The 23,323-nt window shown below is 39.2% G+C and overlaps 1 protein-coding gene across 2 annotated transcripts in view; it reads right to left on the bottom strand.

Annotated features, from left to right (window-relative positions):
• The window catches only part of LOC126095279 (UHRF1-binding protein 1-like), a 473,334-nt gene that overhangs the window by 223,045 nt on the left and 226,966 nt on the right, over positions 1-23,323 (bottom strand). For both annotated transcript variants that reach the window (XM_049910038.1, XM_049910037.1), the window contains exons 10-11: positions 18,692-18,932; positions 3,715-3,983 (exon numbers count right to left, since the gene is read on the bottom strand). In XM_049910038.1, coding sequence (XP_049765995.1) covers positions 3,715-3,983; positions 18,692-18,932 — 510 coding nt within the window. The remainder of the gene's footprint in view (positions 1-3,714; positions 3,984-18,691; positions 18,933-23,323) is intronic.

The raw sequence follows: 23,323 nt of genomic DNA, 5'->3' as shown, positions 1-23,323 counted from the left end.
AGTTGGACCACTTTTTTCGCTTTATGATAGATGGTGCTGTAATAGTCACAAACATATGGCTCACAATTTCAGACGAACAGTTGGTAACAGGTAGGTTTTCTAAATTAAAATACAGAACATAGGTACATTTGAACATTTTATTTTGGTTTTTCCAATAAGTGATACATGTACCTTTGTGAACTTATCATTTCTGAGAACGCCTGCTGTTATAGCGTGATTACCTGTAAATACCACATTAATGCAATAAATGCTCAAAATGATGTCCGTCAACCTCAATGCATTTAGCAATACGTATAACAACATTTTCCTCTCAACAGCGAGTAGTTTGCCTTCCATAATGTTCGCACATGCATTGACAATGCACTGACGCATGTTGTCAGGCGTTGTCGGTGGATAACGATAGCAAATATCCTTCAACTTTCCCCACAAAAAGAAATCTGGGGACGTCAGATCCGGTGAACATGCGGGCTTCCACGACCAATCCACCTGTCATGAAATATGCTATTCAATACTGCTTCAACTGCATGCAAGCTATGTGCCGGACATCCATCATGTTGGAAGTACATCGCCATTCTGTCATGCAGTGAAACATCTTGTAGCAACGTCGGTAGAACATTATGTAGGAAATCGGCATACATTGCACCATTTAGATTGCCATCGATAAAATGGGGACCAATTATCCTTCCTCCCATAATGCCGCACCATACATTAACCCGCCAAGGTCACCGATGTTCTACTTGTCGCAGCCATCGTGGATTTTCCGTTGCCCAATAGTGCATATTAAGCCGGTTTACATTACCGCTGTTGGTGAATGACACTTCGTCGCTAAATAGAATGCGTACAAAAAATCTGTCATCGTCCCGTAATTTATCTTGTGCCCAGTGGCAGAACTGAACACAACACTCAAAGCCGTTGCCATGCAATTCCTGGTGCAGAGAAAATGGTACAGGTGCAATCGATGTTGATGTAGCATTCTCAACAATGACGTTTTTGAGATTCCTGATTCTCGCGCAATTTGTCTGCTACTGATGTACCGATTAGCCACGAAAGCAGCTAAAACACCTACTTGGGCATCATCATTTGTTGCAGGTCGTGGTTGACATTTCACATGTGGCTGAACACTTCCTGTTTGCTTAAATAACGTAACTATCCGGCGAACGGTCCGGACACTTGGATGATGTCGTCCAGGATACCAAGTAGCATACATAGCACATGCCTGTTGGGCATTTTCATCACAATAGCCATACATCAACACAATATCAACCTTTTCCGCAATTGGTAAATGGTCCATTTTAGCCCAGGTAATGTATCAGGAAGCAAATACCATCCACACTGGCGGAATGTTACATGATACCACATACTTATACGTTTGTGACTATTACAGCGCCATCTATCACAAAGCGAAAAAAGTGGTCCCACTAAAACATTTATATTTCTTTACGTAGTACATGAATATGTAATAAAAATGGGGGGGGTTCCTATTTACAAAAACACAGTTGATATGCATTTGACCTATGGCAGCGCCATCTAGCGGGCCACACATAGCACCATCTGGTTTCCCCCTTCAAGCTAGACGAGTTTCGTTCTTTGTAGTTTTTTCGTTTGATGCTTATTTCGTGAGATATTTGGCCTGGTCACTATCAATGGACCACCCTTTTTATTAACTTTCACAAAGTAAGTGAATTAAATGGCAGCATTATTTTTAATGATGTTTCATAATTCTGAGAAGAATTTCTGAGAATCAGTTACTTGTTATGTAGTTTTGATGGCCTCATCTTTAAATGTTTAAACATATTCCCCCCCCCCCCCCAAAAAAAACTTCTTGAAGAGGCAAGTCACTATGAGCACCAAGTAATAGCAATTTTAAAGCAACTGGGACTGACACCAGTAGTATTCAGCATCATATCTGTTGTATTGCTACGATTGTATGTAAGGCATCTGTGAGAACTTCTGTAAAAGTCACCATTACAGATGGTACACAGTAATCCGACATATAAAGTAAGAAACAACAGACTCAAAAGTTTGAGCTCTGTGAGCAACAAATGATTGGTTCAATTCTTGCAGTAGAAAAAGATTTTAATCACTCTAAGTGTGGCATACGCATTTCAATTTAATGCCACGCAAGTGACTGGGGTGTCAATGTATGGCACATAAAAACTCACATTCCCATCATTCTTGGTGTCAAAATGAGTCTTTACTAATTAAAAAAAGCGCTCTACATCTTCTCAAATTATGTTTATCCAACAAAAGTAAAGACAGAATCAAACAACAGAAACTCCAGGTTGAAATATCAGCACAGTAAGGAAAATATAGATTGCTACTTACCGTGAAGATGACTCGTTAAGTTGCAGACAGACACAATTAAAAGATACTTAACATTATCTTTTGGTCACAGACTGCATTAGAAAAAGAAAGAGAAACACAAACACATTCATTCATTCAAGTAAGCACACCTCACACACAGACGACTGTCATCTCCAGCAGCTCGGACCAGAATGCCATACTGCATCTCCATCAGAGACGAGGACAGTGTCCAGGAAGGTGCATGCTGGGTTGAAGAGGACTAGGTGAAGCAGATGGGAGATACGGTGTTGAGGTTGTGAAGGAATGATCATGGATGTCTTGGCCCTTATCCTTACAACACATTCTCTGCCCCCAAAATAATCCCAGGCTCAACCTACAGTAACCTATTGTCCCAACACCCTCAACTCAAGAGTTTCCACCGCCTGTCCTATCATCTCCTCCATATTTTCATCCCCTTACCCTCTTTGTGTGCCATCCTCTACCAACACACCTTTACATATATTCCCTTCCCCACTCCTCTCTGTTTGCACTCCCCATTCCCACCAACCCCCATCCTCCCTATCCCACAGCCTTCCGACACTTACCAGTTCACAGTTTAGTCCCTGCATGCTCTGCCAGACAACACTCTTGTCTTCCCCCACCCGTACCCTGCAATCCCTCCCCCTGCCCCGCCCTTTATAGATTGCTGCTTTCATTCCACGTGACAACTGCATTCCTGTCTAAGCTGCGAGAGATGGTGGTCGTGTGCATGAGGTGTGCTTGGCTGTGTGAATGAATGTGTGTGTGTGTGTGTGTGTGTGTGTGTGTGTGTGTGTGTGTGTCCTTCTGTGAATAAGGCTTTGGCCAATAGCGACTTTTCGTTCTGCCTGTCTACTGTTCAACGTGTCATCTTTACAGAGAGTAGCAATCCATCTTTTCCTTATACTGTTAAAAGTTAACCATATATGGACAAAATAGATTATCTTTCTAGAACTAACGATACAAAAATTGCTTTGCTTGATAAATTCAATAATCTCCTCTCTTATTCCATCATATATTGTACAATAAATACAAAACCACAGCTTTAAATATTACTACACTGCAAAAGGGTTCTTATTTTCTGCATTTCTACATCTACTGCTAATTATTATTAAACAGCTTTGTAACTGTAACTACCACAGCCTTATTACATTAAGTAGGAAACAGAAAGGATCTAAGTTATGTCAACTGCAATTTTATGTTTGTGAAATAAATAACTAAAAAAGAAACCTACTGATTAAAACGGAGATGGTATTAACAATATGAGGCGTTACTTTACTTAAAATTACTGTCATATCTTGCAGTAATTCACTACGTACAACAGTTATGAAGTATTACTGCATCTCTTAATAAGCAAATCTGTAAATTCACATAAACATCCAGAACACTAACCAGTGCTGGTACATGAGCAAGTGTATTGAGCACAGAGTCAGTTGCATCCCAATGGGCCCACAGTGTTAATGGGAATGCATCAGTCAACGGTACAGGATCAACTCCTGCAGCAATGTCTGCAGGGGCACCGGAAAAGCTTGCACTCACAGGTTCCAAAGACACACACCAAACATCACGTGCATCTGTCCATAACAGTGTACGAGACAAAGAATGCTCCAACTGAGATACATCCCCTGTTACATGAGGAACTGGTCGCACAGAGTCGATTCCTGCACAGAATTAATGTGGTATTAATTTTTAGCAGTCTACTGACAATGTATACTGAAACAATGGCTACATGGAGTAATATGTTCTAAATGTGTATTAAATAATAATCTATGATTCTGCACTTTGAGGAGATGTCAAGTCAAATAATATTAGAAAGACTAATCTAAAAGCAACATTTCAAACACCACCAATAATTTTATCAAGGGTTTTTTTTCTTAACAGAGCCAACAGATGATAACATAAAACACGAAATAATCAGTAACATTTACTATTATATTTGCAAAATACACTGTGAAGTTTCAGCTTTTCATTTTTGAACCACAAATGTTTTTTGGACAATGAATACACAAAATATTTGCAGGAATATTCATCTTACATGTCATCTGATTGATCTCACCTCACCAGATCTTTCATTGGCTAACTGCTATCTGTTTGACATGGCATCATGTTTCATAGTCAGGAATAAAAGTAAATATGTAATACAGTTTAAACTCTGAAACAAAGCCCTTTCTCATTGGCAGCACAATGCTACTTGTAGGAAAAACTACTCAATACATCATCTGCAATGAAAGATTTGTCACAAAACCATTCAGACATTCATAGATGAGACAGTGACTTAAACTGAGGGTAGCAAACAGCAACAGAGATTTGTCACAAAACCCAGAGAAATTCTAGTATTATTTAAAGGCTGTTAGCAGCATCAAAGAGTGTGTTTAGACATTCATAGATGAGACAGTGACTGAGGGTAGCAAAACAGCAACACAGAATCCTGTTTTCAAATGTTCCCTTACAAACTAAAATCAAGGGCCAATGCCTCAGTTTAATGCTCGCACCACTACAAACATGAGTCACTTAGATATTAGTGTCAAGACATTGAGAAACAGCTCAAATCATTAAAATTGGACAAAGCTTCAGGGCCTAGCAGAATCTCTATCAGACACTATACTGAATTTGTGGCTGAGTTTGCTCCTCTTTTAACCACGCTGTAACTTATACACCTCAAACAAAAGCTGCATTCACCCAGAGAAATGTGTTTGGACTGTTGCAGTTTGCGTTGTATATTAATGACCTTGCAGACAATAAAATGGTAACTTCAGAATTTTTGCAGGTGATGCTGTTATCAATAATGAAGAACTGTCTGTTAACAGCTGCAAAAATATTCAGTTAGAACTTTATAAGATATCAAAGGGAAGAAATGACTGGCAACTTGCTTTAAATTTTCAGAAATACAAAACCGGGCATATAAAATAAAATAAAATAAATAAAAAAAGTTGTGTTGTATGACTACAATTTCAATCACTCAAAACTGCATCACACTAGTGCAACCCATCCCAGGATACTGCTCAAGTGTGTGGGATGCATACAGATAGGACTAATAAAAAATATGCATAAAAACAAGAGTAACACAACAGGTCATAGTTTTGTCTGGCTCATGGGAGAGCGTATATATAAAAGCCTACTTACAAAGTTTCAAGAACCATCCTTAAGTGAGGAATCCAGGAATATACAAAACCAACCCCTCGCCCCCATTATTCCCACTTACTGCACCTATAGGGATTATGAAGATGAGATTAGACTAATTATAGCTCGCACAAAGTCATTTAATCTATCATTTCTCCCAGACTCCAAATATGAAAGGAAAGGGAAGAAGCTCTAACAAATGGTAGTACCCTGAGCCATGCCCTTCATAATGGTTTGATACAAGTAAGATTATGAATACTGTAGATAATCTTCTGAAATCACATTCTTCTACACTGAACTCGCACTTCTTAATTAGATACCTTTTGATTTGTTTGACACCAGACCAAGACGTTGAGCTGTAATGAAAGTCAGATCCTCCCCTAGATGGAGTGATCTGAATTGCCAATGCCTTTGAGACCTACAAGAAGTGCAGCAACCAAACATTCCATAGCTCTTGCCATTTTCCAAGTCGCCCAAAGTGTTTGTAAAGCAGCCACATGTAGAATATCTTTACTATGAAGCTCAGTGCCCAACTGACTTCAAAGGAGAACATGTTGCTGAAGTATACAATAGACAATTCCATGGGCCCTCTGCCCAAACCCATATTGTGACAATACACTCAAACAGTTTTCAAATGTAGCCACAATGACTCTCTCTCTCTCTCTCTCTCTCTCTCTCTCTCTCAAGAAGAAATTAATATTTTCAGCTGTTATTTAAGAGTTTTCAATCACTCTCCTTTTGGTACAGACACTTTAGTGTGCATTGTAAATAAATCTTCACACTTTAACACTGCTGTTCCACAACTAACACCCTAAAAATCTCAATTCTGGGTGTATGGCAGCCATAATGCTCTGATCCTTGGTCTATAAACTATACTCCTGACTATTACAGATGTTAACTTATACCAGCATATTCTTAACAGTAGAAGATTTGGCCTTGAGCATAGACTGGCTTCAGATTTCCATTTGCAAATCTGTTTGTGCCATTCAGCAACCTACTCTTTGTGATGAAATAGATTCACTTTGTCCAAAGTTTGTCCCACTGTTGCAACCTGGCCTAGGAAGAGCAACAAATTTTTAGGCTCACATTATGCTTACATTTTCTATGCTGCTTCTTTTCATTCAAATCCATCCAATACCAATGCCATAATGTGACCTTAAAGAAGAACTAGACTGCTTCAAGCAACACCAGCAAACCAGAAAGCAAGGCTTGTATCCTGAGCCTAGAGCCAGGAACTAATTGTACAGCTTTCTGGAGGGCAATAGTTTTCCAAGATGGATCTGTTCAACACTTATTTTTAACTCCCATTAGATTAAGAATTGAAAAAAAAATCTTTTGTCATCTATGCCCCTTTTGGACTGTATAAGATTTTAAAAAAGATATTAAAAAAGCAATACAATGCACAGATTACCTAGACGATGTGTCTACCCAAGGCATTGACTGATCCATTAGATTTTGGAGGAGCAGCCGCAGACACACAATCCATTAAGGCTATTGTCACATCAATAGGAGGCACACTGTAGCAATGTCTATGCATTTATCACACAAAGTGCTGGATTCCATGCATGGATCAAACTGAGAGTAATTTTATTCCTGGCATATAAGTGATATCAGCACAGTAAATAAGATGGCAGCTTGTACAAACAACTATAAGCAATAGATATGCATTCAACAATTCATCTGTGAGAAGGCAATGTTTTGTAGTAGACATGCAGCCATAGTGTATCAACATTGTCACGTCACAAATCGCAGTGAAACAACAAGCAACAATTCAATTTCACATGATAAAATGGCTGTGAAAATATTGGAGCCCATGAATAAGACTCATAGTGGTAATCATCATGCAAGAGTGTTTCAATGGTTTAAATGTTTTAAAGAAGAACAGATGTCGCTCATGGACAACATGGTGTCAGGGTGTCCCATCCCAACTTTATGCGACAGAAACACTAAAAAGTTTCGTGATCTTTTGGAATGGACCATCATCATTCACGCAGATCTATTGCTGGAGAACTGAACATCTCTGAATAAAATGTTCAGAGCATTCTCCAGAATGTTTTGAAAAAGAGAAAAGCATGCATACAGTTTGTCCTGCACACCTTGGCACCCAAATGACAACAAGGCATATGCCTGCCATGACTTGACTGAAATGAAAAACATGGACAACTCTTTCTGGAAAAAATCATCACAGGTGGTGAGGCTTGGTGTTATCAATATGAACCTACCACACAGAATGAGTCTGTAGTGGTTTGCCAAGACCGAAGAAGTTGCGAATGACAAAATTGAAAGTGAAGACAATGTTCATCACCTTTTTTTCTCGTGGCATTATTGAAGGGAATTTATTTTCACTGGCATCACTGTAAATTCTCAGTATTATTTGAATGTCAATGTCATAGGAAAAGAGAGAGAGAGAGAGAGAGAGAGAGAGAGAGAGAGAGAGAGAGAGAGAGAGGGGGGGGGGGGGGTCAATTTTCAACCACCCTTCATTCATACTCACACAAGATGGTGCCAAGTGACTTATTTTTTTATTCCTAAACACAAAAATTCACATGAAGGGTCAATTTACAGTATGATGGTCATCTGAAAAATTTGCAACTTGTGTTTAAGGAACTTTCACAGCAGGACCTTATATAATTTTTCCTAATGTACTTGTTTCCAACCTTCTGTTCCATATGTAGGATACACCCTAAGCAAGGATGGTCTCAAATCAACCAAGAGTATGTTGCAATAATTGGAAACCTGCTGGTTCTGACTAACCTTAAAGATTTGTAATTGTTGTTGTGTCATGGTCTTCAGTCCACAGACTTGTTTGATGCAGCTCTCCATGCTATTCTACCCTGTGCAAGCTTCTTCATTTTCAAGTAACTACTGCAACCTATGTCCTGAATCTGTTTAGCGCATTCATCTGTTGGTCTCCCTCTATGATTTTTAGCCTCCACACTTCTCCTCCAATACTAAATTGATGATCCCTTGATGCCTCAGACCATGTCACACCAACCGATCCTCCCTCCTAGTCACTTTGTGCCACAAATTCTTCTTCTACCCAATTCTATTCAGTACCTCCTCATTAATTACATGATCTACCTACATGATCTACCCATCTAATATTCAGCATTCTTCTGCAGCACCACATTTCGAAAGCTTCTATTCTCTTCTTGTCCACACTATTTATCGTCCATGTTTCACTTCCATACATGGCTACACTCCATATAAATACTTTGAGAAAAGATTTCCTGACACTTAAATCTATACTCAATGTTAACAAATTTCTTTTCTTCAGAAACTCTTTCCTTGCTATTGCCAGTCTGCATTTTATATCCTGTCTACTTCGACCATCATCAGTTATTTTGCTCCCCAAATAGCAAAACCCATTTACTACTTTCAGTGTCTCATTTGCTAATCTAATTCCCTCAGCTTCACCTGATTTAATTTGACTACATTCCATTATCCGCGTTTTGCTTTTATCGATGTCCATTCCGTTCAACTGCTCTTCCAGGTCCTTCGCTGTCTCTGACAGAATTACAATATCATCGGCAAACAACAAAGATTTTATTTCCTACTCCGAATTTTTCTTTTGTTTCCTTTACTGCTTGCTCAATATACAGATTGAATGACATTGGGGATAGGCTACAACTCTGTCTCACTCCCTTACCAACCACTGCTTACCTTTCATGCCCCTCGACTCTTTGTAACTGCCATCTGGTTTCAGTACAAATTGTAAATAGCCTTTTGCTCCCTGTATTTTACCCCTGCCACCTTCAGAATTTGAAAGAGAGTATTCCAGTCAACATTGTCAAAACCTTTCTTTAAGTCTACAAATGCTAGATACGTAGATCTGCCTTTACTTAATCTATCTTCTAAGATAAGTCATAGGTTCAGTATTGCCTCACATGTTCCAGTATTTCTACTGAATCCAAACTGATCTTCCTCGTACTCGGCTTCTACCAGTTTTTCCATTTGTCTGTAAAGAATTCATGTTAGTATTTTGCAGCCGTGACTTATGAAACTGATAATTTGGTAATTTCAACACCTGTCAACACGTGCTTTCTTTGGGATTGGAATTATTGTATTCTTCTTGAAGTCTGAGGGTATTTTGCCTGTCTCATACATCTTGCTCACCAGATGGTAGAGTTTTGTCAGGGCTCACTCTCCCAATGGAATGTTGTCTACTCCTGGGGCCTCATTTCGACTTCGGTCTTAGGTCAGTGCTCTGTCAAACTCTTCACGCAGTATCATATCTACATCCTGTTCCATTTCCATAAAACTGCCCTGAAGTACATTGCACTTGTATAGACCCTCTATACACTCCTTCCACCTTTCTGCCTTCCCTACTTTGCTTAGAACTAGTTCTCCATTCCAGCTCCTTGATATTAATACAAGTGGTTCTCTTTTCTCCAAAGGCCTCTTTAATTTTCCTGTAGGTAGTATCTATCTTACCCTTACAACCCTAGTGATATAGGCATCTACAGCCTTACATTTGTCCTGAGGCCATCCCTGCTTAGCAATTATGCACTTCCTGTCGATCTCATTTTTGAGGTGTTTGTATTCCTTTTTGCCTGCTTCATTTACTGCATTTTCTCATTTCATCAATTCATTTCAATATCTCTTCTGCTACCCAACGATTTCTACTAGCCCTCGTCTTTTTACCTACTTGATCCACTGCTGCCTTTACTATTTCATCTCTCAAAGCTACCCATTCTTCTTCTACTGTATTTCTTTCCCCCATCCCTGTCAATTGTTCCCTTATGCTCTCCCTGAAACTCTGTACAACCTCTGGTTTAGTCAGTTTATCCAGGTCCCATCTCCTTAAATTCCCACCTTTTTGCTGTTTCTTGAGTTTTAATCTACAGTTCATAACCAATATATTGTGGTCATAGTCCACATCTGCCCCTGGAAATGTCTTACAATATATTTATCTGAAACCTTCCAGTGTCTCCAGGCCTCTTCTACATATACAGCCTTCTTTCAGGATTCTTGAAGCAAAATTCTACCAGGTGGCTTCCTCTTTCATTCCTTACACCTATTGCATATTCACCAACTACTTTTCCTTCTCTTCCTTTTCGTACTATCAAATTCCAGCCTCCCATAACTTTTAAATTTTTGTATCCCTTCACTATCTGAATAATTTTTTCTTATCTCATCATACATTTCTTCAATCTCTTTGTCATCTGCAGAGCTAGTTGGCATATAAACTTGTACTACTGTGGTAGGCGTGGGCTTCATGTCTATCCTGGCCACAATAATGCTTTCACTATGCTGTTCATAGTAGCTTACCCGTGCTCCTATTTTTTATTCATTATTAAACCTACTCCTGCATTACCCCTATTTGATTTTGTATTTATAATCCTGTACTCACAGAAATCTTGGTCCTCCTGCCACCGAACTTCACTAATTCCTACTACATCCAGCTTTAACCTATCCATTTTCCTTTTTAAATTTTCTTACCTACTTGCCCAATTAAGGGAGCTCACATTCCACACTCCAATCCACAGAGCACCAGCTTTCTCTCTCCTGATTTGCAATTATTCTTGAGTAAATCTATATTTATGCTCAATTCCCTCAAGCAACCAAAATCTCATACATGAGAGGCACAAACTTTCAATAGTGTAAAGCCTGTAATTAAAAACCGAGCTAAAATCAGCACCTTGATACCAATCAGCACTGCCCTTCCTTTTAGCAAGCAGTGCCTCTGCACATGCAAGAAGTGCAGTCTTACGATAAAAATTTCCATGTGTTTCCAAAGGCCTTAGGAATTTGCACCAATAACATTATCAACAACACCAGAAAAATATACCTACATCACAAAGCAAGCCATAGCAACCATTTTTCATGTATCAGAATGTAAGATGTTTTTATACAGAAACAAATTTCAGCTAATTACTGATCATAATTTTTTAGTTTCCCTTTATGGCCTGAAACCCTAACTGCCCAATAGCACTGAACATGTCTCCAGCACTAAGATTTGCATCTGTCAGTGTTTTCAATATTCCATTATTATCACCAACTGCAGCTACATTCAAACCGAGATACATCCTCTACATAGCCTCCTGGAATTTGGTCTAGAGTTCGAATATATAATATAGATAGATCCAAAATATACTACCCAAGTTGTGTCATGTGAAAGATGTGGGGAATAAGCAAGATTTTGGGACAAAATGGTTCCTTCCTCTGGCAGAAGGGTTGAAGGGAATGGAAGAGGGATGAAGGTAAAGGACTAGTGAGGTTTAGGAAATGAGAAGACTTACCGAAAAGCTGCACAAAACACAGTGTTAGGAGGGACTTACTGGATGGATGAGAAGGAAACACTAAGTGCTGGTGGCTGCAACCGATGAGATTTCAAAACTTGAGAACTTAAAGGTGGAAGATAGTGCTTGGAATAGTTACTGAAAAGAAATGATGAGATCACAGAAATTAATGTAAATTTAGACCCGCTAAGTGGTGAGAACCAAGCATATGTACAGACAATTTCACTTTTGAAGTTTTGAGAAACTGATGTCAAGTCGGACAATTCAGATGACATGTGTGGTCGAAAAGGCACCAAGGTCATTGCTCATGTTGTATGGTATGCTATGCAATAGAACATTGTGTGTTGCCAGTATACACTCCCTATGCCCATTCAGCCTAACTGATAACTTGGTGGTAGTCAGAGCAATGTAGAAGGCTAACTGTGTTTGCATTACAACTGATATACAACATGTGACATTTCCCTTTGATAGGTTGGGAACCCTATGGTAGAGAAACAGGTGCACAACATGTGTAGGGTCTGACCAAGATATTGCAGAGATTAGGGGGTGAGGGGAGATGGAAAGTTGTTCTAGGAGGAATGGGCAATGTATGAGGCAGAAAAGATCTAATTTTCTAGGCATGATTTTAGGAAGTCACAGCCCTGTCGAAATAGCTGATTAATACAGTCAAGACCAGGATAGGAATAAGTGACAAGAGGTTTGAACTCCCAAGTAGTTTTTTGGAGGGATTGGCAGCAGCAGGACTGCATGTGATGACCCAGGAAATCTGCTTTTGAAGTAGGTTAGTGGAATAATTACATACAGTGAAGGCAGACGTGGGAACGATGGTGTAATCCTGCAAAGAATCTACATCTGAACAAATATGTTTTCCTTAATTGCCAAGGGTGTAGGAGGGGGAACTTTAGACATGCAAGGATAGAAACTGTCAAAATGTCAGTACTGTTATTTGTTTGTAGGTTTAATGTGAGCAAAAGTGTGTAGTTTGTCCTCAGTGAATATGAGGTCAACATCAAGGAAATTGACATAGACCATGTGAAATATAATCAGCAGAATCTATTTGGAGATTCCAAAAATTTCAATGGCTCAGCCTTGTCATGTGTTCATATGGCAAAGATGTCATCAACGTATCTAAACCAAAGCAGGGGCAGATATATAAACATATCAGGGGTAAGGCCATGGATAACAGGATGGCTCCTTCTTAAGTCAACCTTTTCATCAGTCTCTTGGAGGGGACTTCCCTGGGATCCATAAACCTTAAGTTCTTAATTTGGTTTAGGAACACTGATGACATCTTTGCATATGGAAGCATGGTGAAGCTGATCTGTTGAAATTTTTGCAATCTCTAAATACATTCTCCCAACCAGATTTCATTTGGTCTTGTTCCAGATCTCATGCCACTTTCCTTGATGCTGACGTTATCCTTACCAAGCATCAACTATAAATTTCTGTTTACATTAAATCTATAAACTGTTGGTAGTACCAGTACTGCTGAGCCCCCCAAAAAACAACTTAGGAGTGCACTTCTTGTCATACAGTAGTATTCTGGTCTTGAATGTATTAATCAACTACTTTGACAGGGCTGTGATTTCCTAAACCATGCCCAGAAAATGAGGTCCATTCTGCCTGATATACTGCCCAACCACCTATAATAAGTTTTCATCCCCCCCCCCCCCCCCACACACACACACACACACATATATCTTTGCAGTATCCAGATCAGATCCAATGCTCTGTGTGCACGCATTTCCTCACCTTGTGGTCTGCGACTGTCCCCACTGTAAGGCTCACTCGACACACCCTCCTATCAGCAACTTCATCATCCCTGTAACTGGTAAAACATATAGTATGTTGTGTATGAGCTGTTACAAATGCACTCTTTGACCTGCTACATTTGTATGACTACCATCAAGTCTCAGTTAGGATGAATGGGTACAGGTGGTGTACAGTGGCAAAAAGTCCATTGTAGAGCCCGCCCTACAACATGACAGTTGTGACTTCGACATCTGTTTCACGAAACGTGTCACCTGGATTCTCTCTTCTGCCACCAGTTTTCAGACATTCACAACTGAGAACCGGCTTACATGTCTTCAGTTCTTACCACTCATCTGACCTAAATTTACATTAATTCCTGTGATCTCAGCATTTCTGTTCAGTTAATTACTTCTTTTCTTCAATTCCCTTTTATTTCCTGAACTGACTCCTCCTCCTCCCCCCTCCCCTTGCCCCACTATCTGTCTACAATGTATAATGCAGTTGGCTTTACTCTTATTGACTCTTTCACAACGTTTTTTCAGTGATCCTTGTCTTGCTTATACACCATCTTCCAGTTGTAGATTCTCAAATTTTCAAATCTTGTCTAGTGCATGAACCAATTGTCAGCCATTCCTTCTCATCCCATCCATTAAGTCTACTCTGTCTGGATTCTGACAGGCTTTTTCCGTCCCACTTTCTAATACTCAATACCCCTTTTCCTTTATCCCTCTTGCTTTCCTTTCAAACGTTCTGTCGTGAGGAGGCACCACAGGCTCTGAAAGCTTGCATATTCCCACATCTTTTATATGTGTTTTCTTTTGCCACTACTTGTTGAGCAGATTTTTTATCTGCTTATATTATATTTTCAAACACTGATCATTACTGTTGATATAGTGGTCTGGTGTTCATAGCCAAGAAAGTGTATGACAGTAAATAGTCTGTCAAATTGTCCAAATCTTTCAATAATTTTACATCAAGGCTTGGGACACATCAACAGATACAATGCATGACCCTAATCTGAGCAAAGCACTACATTTTACACATGCATGGTCAACCCAGTTATTGACAACAAAAATCCCTCTCTTCATCAATATTTTGTAAGACAATATAAGTTACAAGCTTTCATAGACATCCTTCTTATATCATCTGAAAACAGAGAACGCACAGGGCTGTAATTTCACCTTCCTTGCAAAATAACTTTTTAAACTTACTTCGTCAATTACATTACAGAACTATAATGTTGAAAAATCTTGCTAGGATGTAAGTTTATTGTCCAAAAATGGATGACAACATTAGACAACTTATACAGAATTGTCAGGCATGTAGAATATATCAACCAGCAGCTCCACAAACATTTTTCTCTCATGGCCAGAGCCCGCACAAATGTGGGATCATATCCATGCCAAATCATATCTATGCCAGTTTCGCTTGACCTGATACTGTTACAGTCACACTCCCATTTCCCAGTGTCTTATAGGAGCTACCTCTAAGCACTTCTGTACAGACAATGGCATCAGACATCAAAGTAACTTGCCTTTCACCTCACATCCAATTGCACTATGAAGACATTTATGCATACTTTAAAAACTAAATGTTTACAGAATTTTGCTTTGGCATTTCTTAAAGAACAGTAAATAGTTTATTAATAACATACAGAGTAACACGCATCCACGGCCAAAGTCCAGCTGCCCTGCTTCACGGCCGACCTCATCAGACACTCTCTGGTCAGTTCCGACAGTAACAAGAGTGTGACGAGGATACCACTACAAGTTGGCACCTCATTGTGGGTATGTACATTTGGGTTCGCTTAAGGCTAGATGTGGAAATTTAGCACAGTTCATTACATTTTTCAGGGTCACCTGTGACACACCCATTTTCAATTGTCTCTCTGCAAGTCCTGCTAATCGACGAAGTTCATACCAATGGAAGTGGACCAGCCAGCATCGCCATTATCATCACTTCCTTCCCCCTTCAAGTGTTGGCTTGATGTGGAACAGCCAACCAGCTTCTACCAGAAACATACCTACATCACATCAACTGCAGAACTGCAATGTCACATGCCGGGAATTCTTCCTCCACTGAACAGGGCACTTTTGATTCTTTGGGCTAGTTTTAGGGGATAAGAATCAAACAACCTTGCTAGATATAGATATGTAAAGTACATAAGTGATCTGCATAAATGATATAATGTCTAATGGGGGTACTGTGAGTTGCCTAGTGTAAGGTGCGTGGTCTCTGGCAGTGTATTACACAAGCTGGTTCCCGGAACTAATGACAGGTTGGCTACAGACTGTCATTAGCCACTTAAGGCCACTTCAGTGTTTATATATGCCAGAATTTTGAAGAGTTCTCAGTGTGCCTTTTATAACGAATTGTGAGATTGTTTGTGCAGCATTCAATGTGCTATTTGGACTTTGTCTGTATCTACTGCTACTGGACTCATGCCTGGATCTGGACTTTGGCAGGTTCTTTTCTGATGAGTTGTCTGATATACTCTCTGATAAATTAAACCATGTCCCAGTTTATGATGTCAGATTATTTCACATATTTGTATAAATATTATTGTGGAAATAAATGTTGAGTACTGTCTAGAAATCATTGTCTTTTATTGTTGTTACTGACAACCCTCCAGAATGCTTGATACCTTCATATTTTTTTGTTCAGTGCTGTTTATCTTCTAAGTATGTCTTGTCACGGTTTATGTTTCACGTTAGATATAGCAGCTCTCAAAATACTTACTGACTCAAACCATTTGAAATTGAATTGAATTGAATTGAATTGAATTTTATTTGATCCTGTAAGATTACATTGTGTACAGTAAATGACGTGTAATATAGGACATGTCAAAGTATGAACATTCTTTATCACTTATTTTTCTACACCTTTAGCTTACATTTTTACATCACTGATAATGAGTAACAATATATACAAATTTAATGGCATAAGTATTCTGCAACACTGTAAAACTCTTTTTCAATGAGATAGTCTTTAAGTTTCTTTGGAAAATCATTATGAAGTACACTATCTTGCAGGTTTTTGGGCAGACTTCTTAGTAGTCTGATACCAGAGTACTGGGGTCCTTTTTCTAGCATTGCCAATCGGTGGGGTATGCTCCGTACTTCATTCTTCTTTCTTGTATTGTGGGTGTGTACACTAGCATTTGTAATCCAGTCCTCACTACCTTTTGTGATGTACATTATTGTTTTGTATATATACAACGATGAAAAAGTTAAGATACCTAAATTCTTGAAATAGTTTCTGCATGTTTCAGAGGTCTTTCTTCTTAAAATGGTCCTAATTGCTTTTTTTTTTGTAATGTGAACACTCGTTTTGTCTCTTGTTTGTTTGAGTTTCCCCACACAGTCACTCCATACTGTAAGTATGGTTCGAAAAGTCCATGATACACTGTACACAGAAGGTTCTTGTCTGAATACTGTGATAGCTGCATCATTAAGAATATGACAGAGCTCAGTTTCTTACAGACATTATTAATATGTTTTTTCCATTTCAGGTCATTATCCACAAGAATACCTAGGAATCTAGCAGATTCTACTTCTTCCAGCCTTGTTCCATCAACCTCTAAATCCATGTCTACAGCCTTTTCCTTGTTTTGAAACACTGCATACATAGCCTTTTTTAGATTTATAACCAGTTCATTTTCCAACAGCCATTGAGCTGTGACATTTGCAGATATGTATGCTCTTCTCTCAAGCTGTTCCATATTTTGGTCTCTATTTAGTATTGTCATGTCATCAGCATACAATATTTTCTTTTCTTCCTCCTCAACACCTATATCATTAACAAATACATTAAATAACAATGGTTCCATTACCGAACCCTGCGGCACTCCATATTTGATGGATTTGGTTTCTGATTGGTACGAGTTTCCTAATGATACATACTGCTTGCGGTTGCACAAGTATGATTTTATCCATTCACCTGGTTGCCCCCGAATGCCATAGTTGCTTAATTTTTGTATCAGCGTTTCATGGTCAATGGTGTCAAATGCCTTTGAAAGATCCAGAAACATTGCAGAGACAACCTTTTTCTCATCTAAGGACTGTAAAATGTATTCTGTTAGACTGACAATTGCTGATTCTGTAGATTTACCCTTTCTGAAACCATGTTGTGAGGGCATGAGAATGTGGCACTGACATATCTGTGATATTGTACTTTTGTGGGAGGAAAATTGAGAAGGGATGCTTTATGACCAATGCAGTATTTGGTTTCATAGGAGACTGGTAGCTCAATTCCAAATTTATGAATGACTATCTTAGTTGTTTAAGTAGTGTAAGCAAGATCAATGTGTACAAGTTAGGAATATTACAAACTCTAAAAATAAAATTATTGAGTTGCCTAATAAAGATACTGAAATCCTTAAAAATATAAGTGTTCCCTGAAAGAGGAAAATGAAAACGACGCAGTTGTCTACAAGGAGATAATATTTTTAGAAAATTATTGCAAACTGAGTGGAAACTGGACATTCATTTCATGCACGTAATGCTTCTAAGTGTTGATCCTCCACATAATGAAATGTAGTAGTCAAACAATGGAAAATCCAGGATGGAATGTAACAATATTATTGGAAGGAAAGTTGCTAATCACCATATAGCAGAGATGCTGAGTTGCAGATAGGCACAACAACAAGATTTTCACACTTAAAGCTTTCGGCCCATGGCCTTTGTCAACACACACACACACACACACACACACACACACAGGCAAACGCAACTCACACACACAACTTCAGTCTCAGGCAAGTGTGGTTTCAGTTGCCTGAGACTGTAGTCATGTGTGTGAATTGCATTTGCCTGAGTGTCTGTGTGCATGTGTGTGTCTATTGTTGACAAAGACCATTGGCCTAAAGCTTTACGTGTGAAAATCTTGTTGTTGTGCCAATCTGTGACTCAGTATCTCCACTCTATGGTGAGTAGCACCTTTCCTTCTCATAATATTGAAATGTAATAGTTTCTTTGTAAACCAACACTGATAGATTACAGCACCGCTAACTAATGAAATGAATCTTAACAGCCAAATATCTAGCAGCACACATTTCGAGATACTTAAAGTGTAGAAACAAATAAACAGATCTATTTCATCTGCACAAATACAGCAACGGAAATTCAGGATGGGAACTGATGGTTGATCATTACTTATTGAAAAGAAGCCTGACTGACCAGTCACATGTATCCACACTTACACTGTATTTACTTTATGCAGTTTCTTGCTGCCCACTGGATATGTGCAAAACTTACCTGCCAAATGCTTCAAGAACTTTTCTGTTACAACATGTTTGTCAGAAGGGATAGCAGGAAAGCTGGCACCGTAGAACAACGGTGCGGACTGAAGAACATCCACACATTTAGCCAGATCTGCTCGTGAGCTATGTTCCACACTGCGTATATTTGTAATTGATGCACGTTCCACCTGAATCTGCAGAAGACGTGGTCGGTCTCGCTGATTACGGTACTCGACACCTCCAGTGTCCACAAGAACCTGGGCACATGTAACTCTGTCAGTCAGTTTTAAAATAATAACAACAGCCTTAGTACAGTCATAAAATAGTTTTAGTCTCAATTTCTCTCATATAATACTAATGTACATAGCACCCTGATGAGAGACTTCCAGTTTCTAGGTTACTGTATAAACTATATTAAAATAACTTTCACAATGGCTTCACTACAGTGGAACAAGTTGCAACATGGAAAAAAGTGATTCCTACTTTTCACTTGATATTACAATTTTATTGATGAAGGAAACTAACTATCGCCGGCCGCGGTGGTCTAGCGGTTCTAGGCGCCCAGTCCGGAACCGCGCGACTGCTACGGTCGCAGGTTCGAATCCTGCCTCGGGCATGGATGTGTGTGATGTCCTTAGGTTAGTTAGGTTTAAGTAGTTCTAAGTTCTAGGGGACTGATGAGCACAGATGTTAGGTCCCATAGTGCTCAGAGCCATTTGAACCATTTGAAACTAACTATCAAAAGTACTCAGCTGCAGTTCGATGTAGAAGTTTTTATCAAACCCATGTGATCCAGATCTCAGACTAGACCTCAATCTTTTGTTGGTTTTAATACGAGTCCCTCAATACACGATTCAGTGTGTTTTCTCTGTCAGCTCATTCCAGCTGGAACACTGACAACTTTCCAGGATTACAGAGCAAATAACATTCACATTGCATTCTTTGAGGATATGGGCAATAAACAATAAAGGCATGGCAGAAAGATGGAGGAGACAGATAAAAACATCAGAAATTACAGTGCAAAATGTAGAAGATCCTCAAGACAAGAAGAACACAAGATACACAGGGTGATTATAATTAAAGTTAAACTTTCAAAATGCTGTAGAAATAAAACCACTGGTCAGAATGACATCAAACTGCAACGGAATATTATTGGAGAAGGGGGAAAACGTATGGCAGAAGAGGGAGGGGGGGGGGCTGAAAATTGATCAACAGATAGTGCTGTATGTGTCAGAATATGTAAATGAAAACACCTGTTCTGCGCACGACCCATTGAAGTTGGTACAAACGCACCGGGTACATGGCTTTTCCTCATTTTGCGTCTGCATCATTCGGCATGACTGTCTCAATGCAGGATTGTGCTCTGCTTTTAAAGTGTATTACAAGAATGATGACTGTGCACACATTGCTCTGCAGAAGTTCCAAACACTGAAGGGTTTGAAAAAAGGCATCGGTCCAATGACTTCCATGGTTCTGGAAGAAATCATTCGGAAATTCAAAATGATGGGTTCTTTTGATGTGCAAACTGGTAGAGGGAGGAAACAAATTGACATGTCGTCAGTGGAAGCAGTGGCCACATCAATGCAGGAGGAGACGAGTGGTGGTGTGCAAACGTGTAGTGCATGGAGAATAGTGCGAATATTGGACAAACCCAGGAGCTTGGTGTGTAAAATGCTATGAAACATCCTTTGCTATCCATTCAAAATTAACCATGTGCACAAGTTGCTTCCTGTTGACCTGCCAGCAACAAAGACCTTTGCTTTAGAATTTCTTGCTGAAATGGAAGTGGACAATGATTGGCCATGGCAGATTTTGTGTACAGACAAAGCCCACTTCCATCTAAGAGCATATAACAGAATTGTCGAATATGGGCAATGGAAAATCCACATGCAAATCAACCAGCACCACTTCACCCTGAAAAGGTCACTATGTGGTGCGAGTTTTTGGCATCATTTATCATAGGGCCATATTATTTTAGAGAGACAGATGCTTCTGGTTCATGTTCCTGTACTGTCTCTGGTAAGCACTATGAATGTCTTTTGTGCAACCACGTCATTCCAGCTCTCCAACAGCATGGATGGGATCATTTTTATGCAAGATGGCACACCTCCGCACATTGCAAATCCAGTTAAGCAGCTACTGAAGCACCATTTTGGAAATGCTAAAATTATCAGCCACCATTGCCCTACAGCCTGGCTGTCCCGATCACCTGATCTTAATGTGTGTGACTTCTGGCTGTGGGGCTATCTGAAAGATGTTGCGTTCAGTGTTCCGATTGCAAACTTAGCTGCACTAAAGGCATGCATTGCACAACATATTCTGAACATGACACCAGAAACACTTTGATCAGTTGTGGAACATGCTGTTTCTTGATTTCAACTTGTTGCAGAAAATGGTAGACAGCACACTGACATGTTTTGCGCCAGTCATATGGAAATTAATAATCCAATTTGATTCTGACTGATGCCTTTCATGCAGTTTTTGGCCTCAGGACAATTAAAAACCGATGTGATTGATGCTTTTTTGCAGTTTTTTGCCCCAGGACAATTAAAAACTCGTTTTTCTCATCCAATGTGATATGACCTTGCCTTGGTGGATGGGCTTACGTAACTAACAGTATCACATCTGTACACCCATGCGCAGTGAGTAGAAAAGTTTGTTTAACATCAAACGTAAACCTTAAGCATTGTTGTACAATTCATTTGTCACTTGTAGTCGACCACTATTAAATTATGATGCTTGCAGCGCCATCTACTGCTACATTTTGTAACTATTTATTTTTCTTCTGCCATACGTTGTCCCCCTTGTCCAATACTATTCCGTTGCAATTTGACGTCATTCTGACCAGTGGTGTTATTTCTACAGCGGTTTGAAAGTTTCACTTCAATTATAATCACCCTGTTAATAAACGTGGGATTTATTCTAATGAAGATTAATTTCCTTACAGCTTTACACTGAGATTAATCCAATAAGCATTGAAAAATGGATGAACAGGCCTCATTTCTTACAATAAACAGTGCATGAAGACTGGACATAAGAGGGCATTCCATCATAACACCTGATGAAGTGCACAAAAATGTGAAATATAGAAATAAAAGCAAAGATTCAGGTCCACGTAATATAAATATGAAACTGGAAGCAGTTAGTTAAATTAAACAAAATTAAGTTTTGCTATATCTAAGTAGTCTATTTTTTAATTATTGAATATGATTACGACTACTAAGGGCCATTTCCATGGCAAGCTAACTTCTACCATTAGAAACACCAAACAAAAGTATATTACTGTATTTCTACTTCTACATCTACATCCTGCAAGCCACATTATAGTATGCGACTGAAGGTATTTTGTGGATCACTGTCGCTTCTTCCTTTTCTTGTTCCAGCTGCATACCGTTCGTAGGATGAACAATTGCTGCTAAGCCTCTGTGTGGGCTCTAATCTCTAATTTTATCTTTGTGGTTTTTCCCTGAGATATACATAGGAGGAAGCAATATATTTATTGATAATTCTAGGAATGTACACTCTTGAAATTTTAGCAGTAGACCATACTGTGACACAGAATGCCTCTCTAGCAGTATCTATCACCAGAGCTGACCGAGCATCTCCATGAAACTTTCATGCTTACTAAATGAACTCATAGCAAAATGTGCTGTTCTCCTTTGGATCTTCTCTATTTCCTCTATCTAACTTTCATTTGTGCTGTATTCTTTTGCCTCAGAAAGAGAACAAATCACACAAAGGGAACAACCATTTACAAAATTCCTTTAGAATGGATTCATTCTAAGAAGCAAGAGATTTTTGGAGTACAATGTAAAAATAATGTTAAGCTAGGTTAAGATTTTTTTGTAATCATAGGAACAAAAGGTTCACTGTAAATGTAAATATCTAAGATAGTTAACCAATCAGATAGAAAAGGGTAAAATTCATGACAAATGTTACATGACGAAACTGGTAAAAGAACGCGAGAGTAAAAATTATTCTAACAGCTGGCATTACACAATCATGCAGAAGCCTCACCAGTCACAAGCTGGTACGTGTAAACATTCCAACACCATTTCTGGGCCAGGAAAAACAGCCACCTAGCGACTCTTAAGAGAGATTGCGAGCAACTCAACAAAAGTGGTTAGTACACACCAAACTGCCTTCGTTACACCCCCAACATTACACAAGAGACACTAGATAGGACACAACAATGACAAGTGAGAATCTGAATAAGCAGTAAAGGCCCTATAACAAACTCATTATGAAAATGTAGCAGAACTGAAGACCACTGATGACTTGGGAAGAGCTAAATCAATTTGGTCATTACAAATGACGTCACAGACCAGAGTCTCTCCTCGGTGACATAAATACACCTCCCCCACTATCTTTTGGCACTCCATCAGTAGGTTTGATGGTGTTCATGTCATTCACACTCAATTCTTTGGTTATGGTATGTTACATCTTGTGTGTGAGATTGTTCTAGTGTTGGTTTTGCACTTGCTGCCCTATGAAACGATCAGCAAGCTGAAGCCACGGCTGATGGAGTCCTGCATCCACTGATATCAGCACAGCAGCCAGCACTGATGGGTAGACCAAAGGTTTACCAACATGACTCTGGTTCAGGGCAGGAGCTGCTCTAAACTCCAGCGTCATACGGGCCAGAAAG

The sequence above is a fragment of the Schistocerca cancellata genome, chromosome 8 (assembly GCF_023864275.1).
Source record: "Schistocerca cancellata isolate TAMUIC-IGC-003103 chromosome 8, iqSchCanc2.1, whole genome shotgun sequence".
NCBI lineage: Eukaryota > Metazoa > Arthropoda > Insecta > Orthoptera > Acrididae > Schistocerca > Schistocerca cancellata.
Note: the sequence above shows the minus strand (reverse complement) of the source record. Positions and strands in the feature narration are given on the sequence as shown.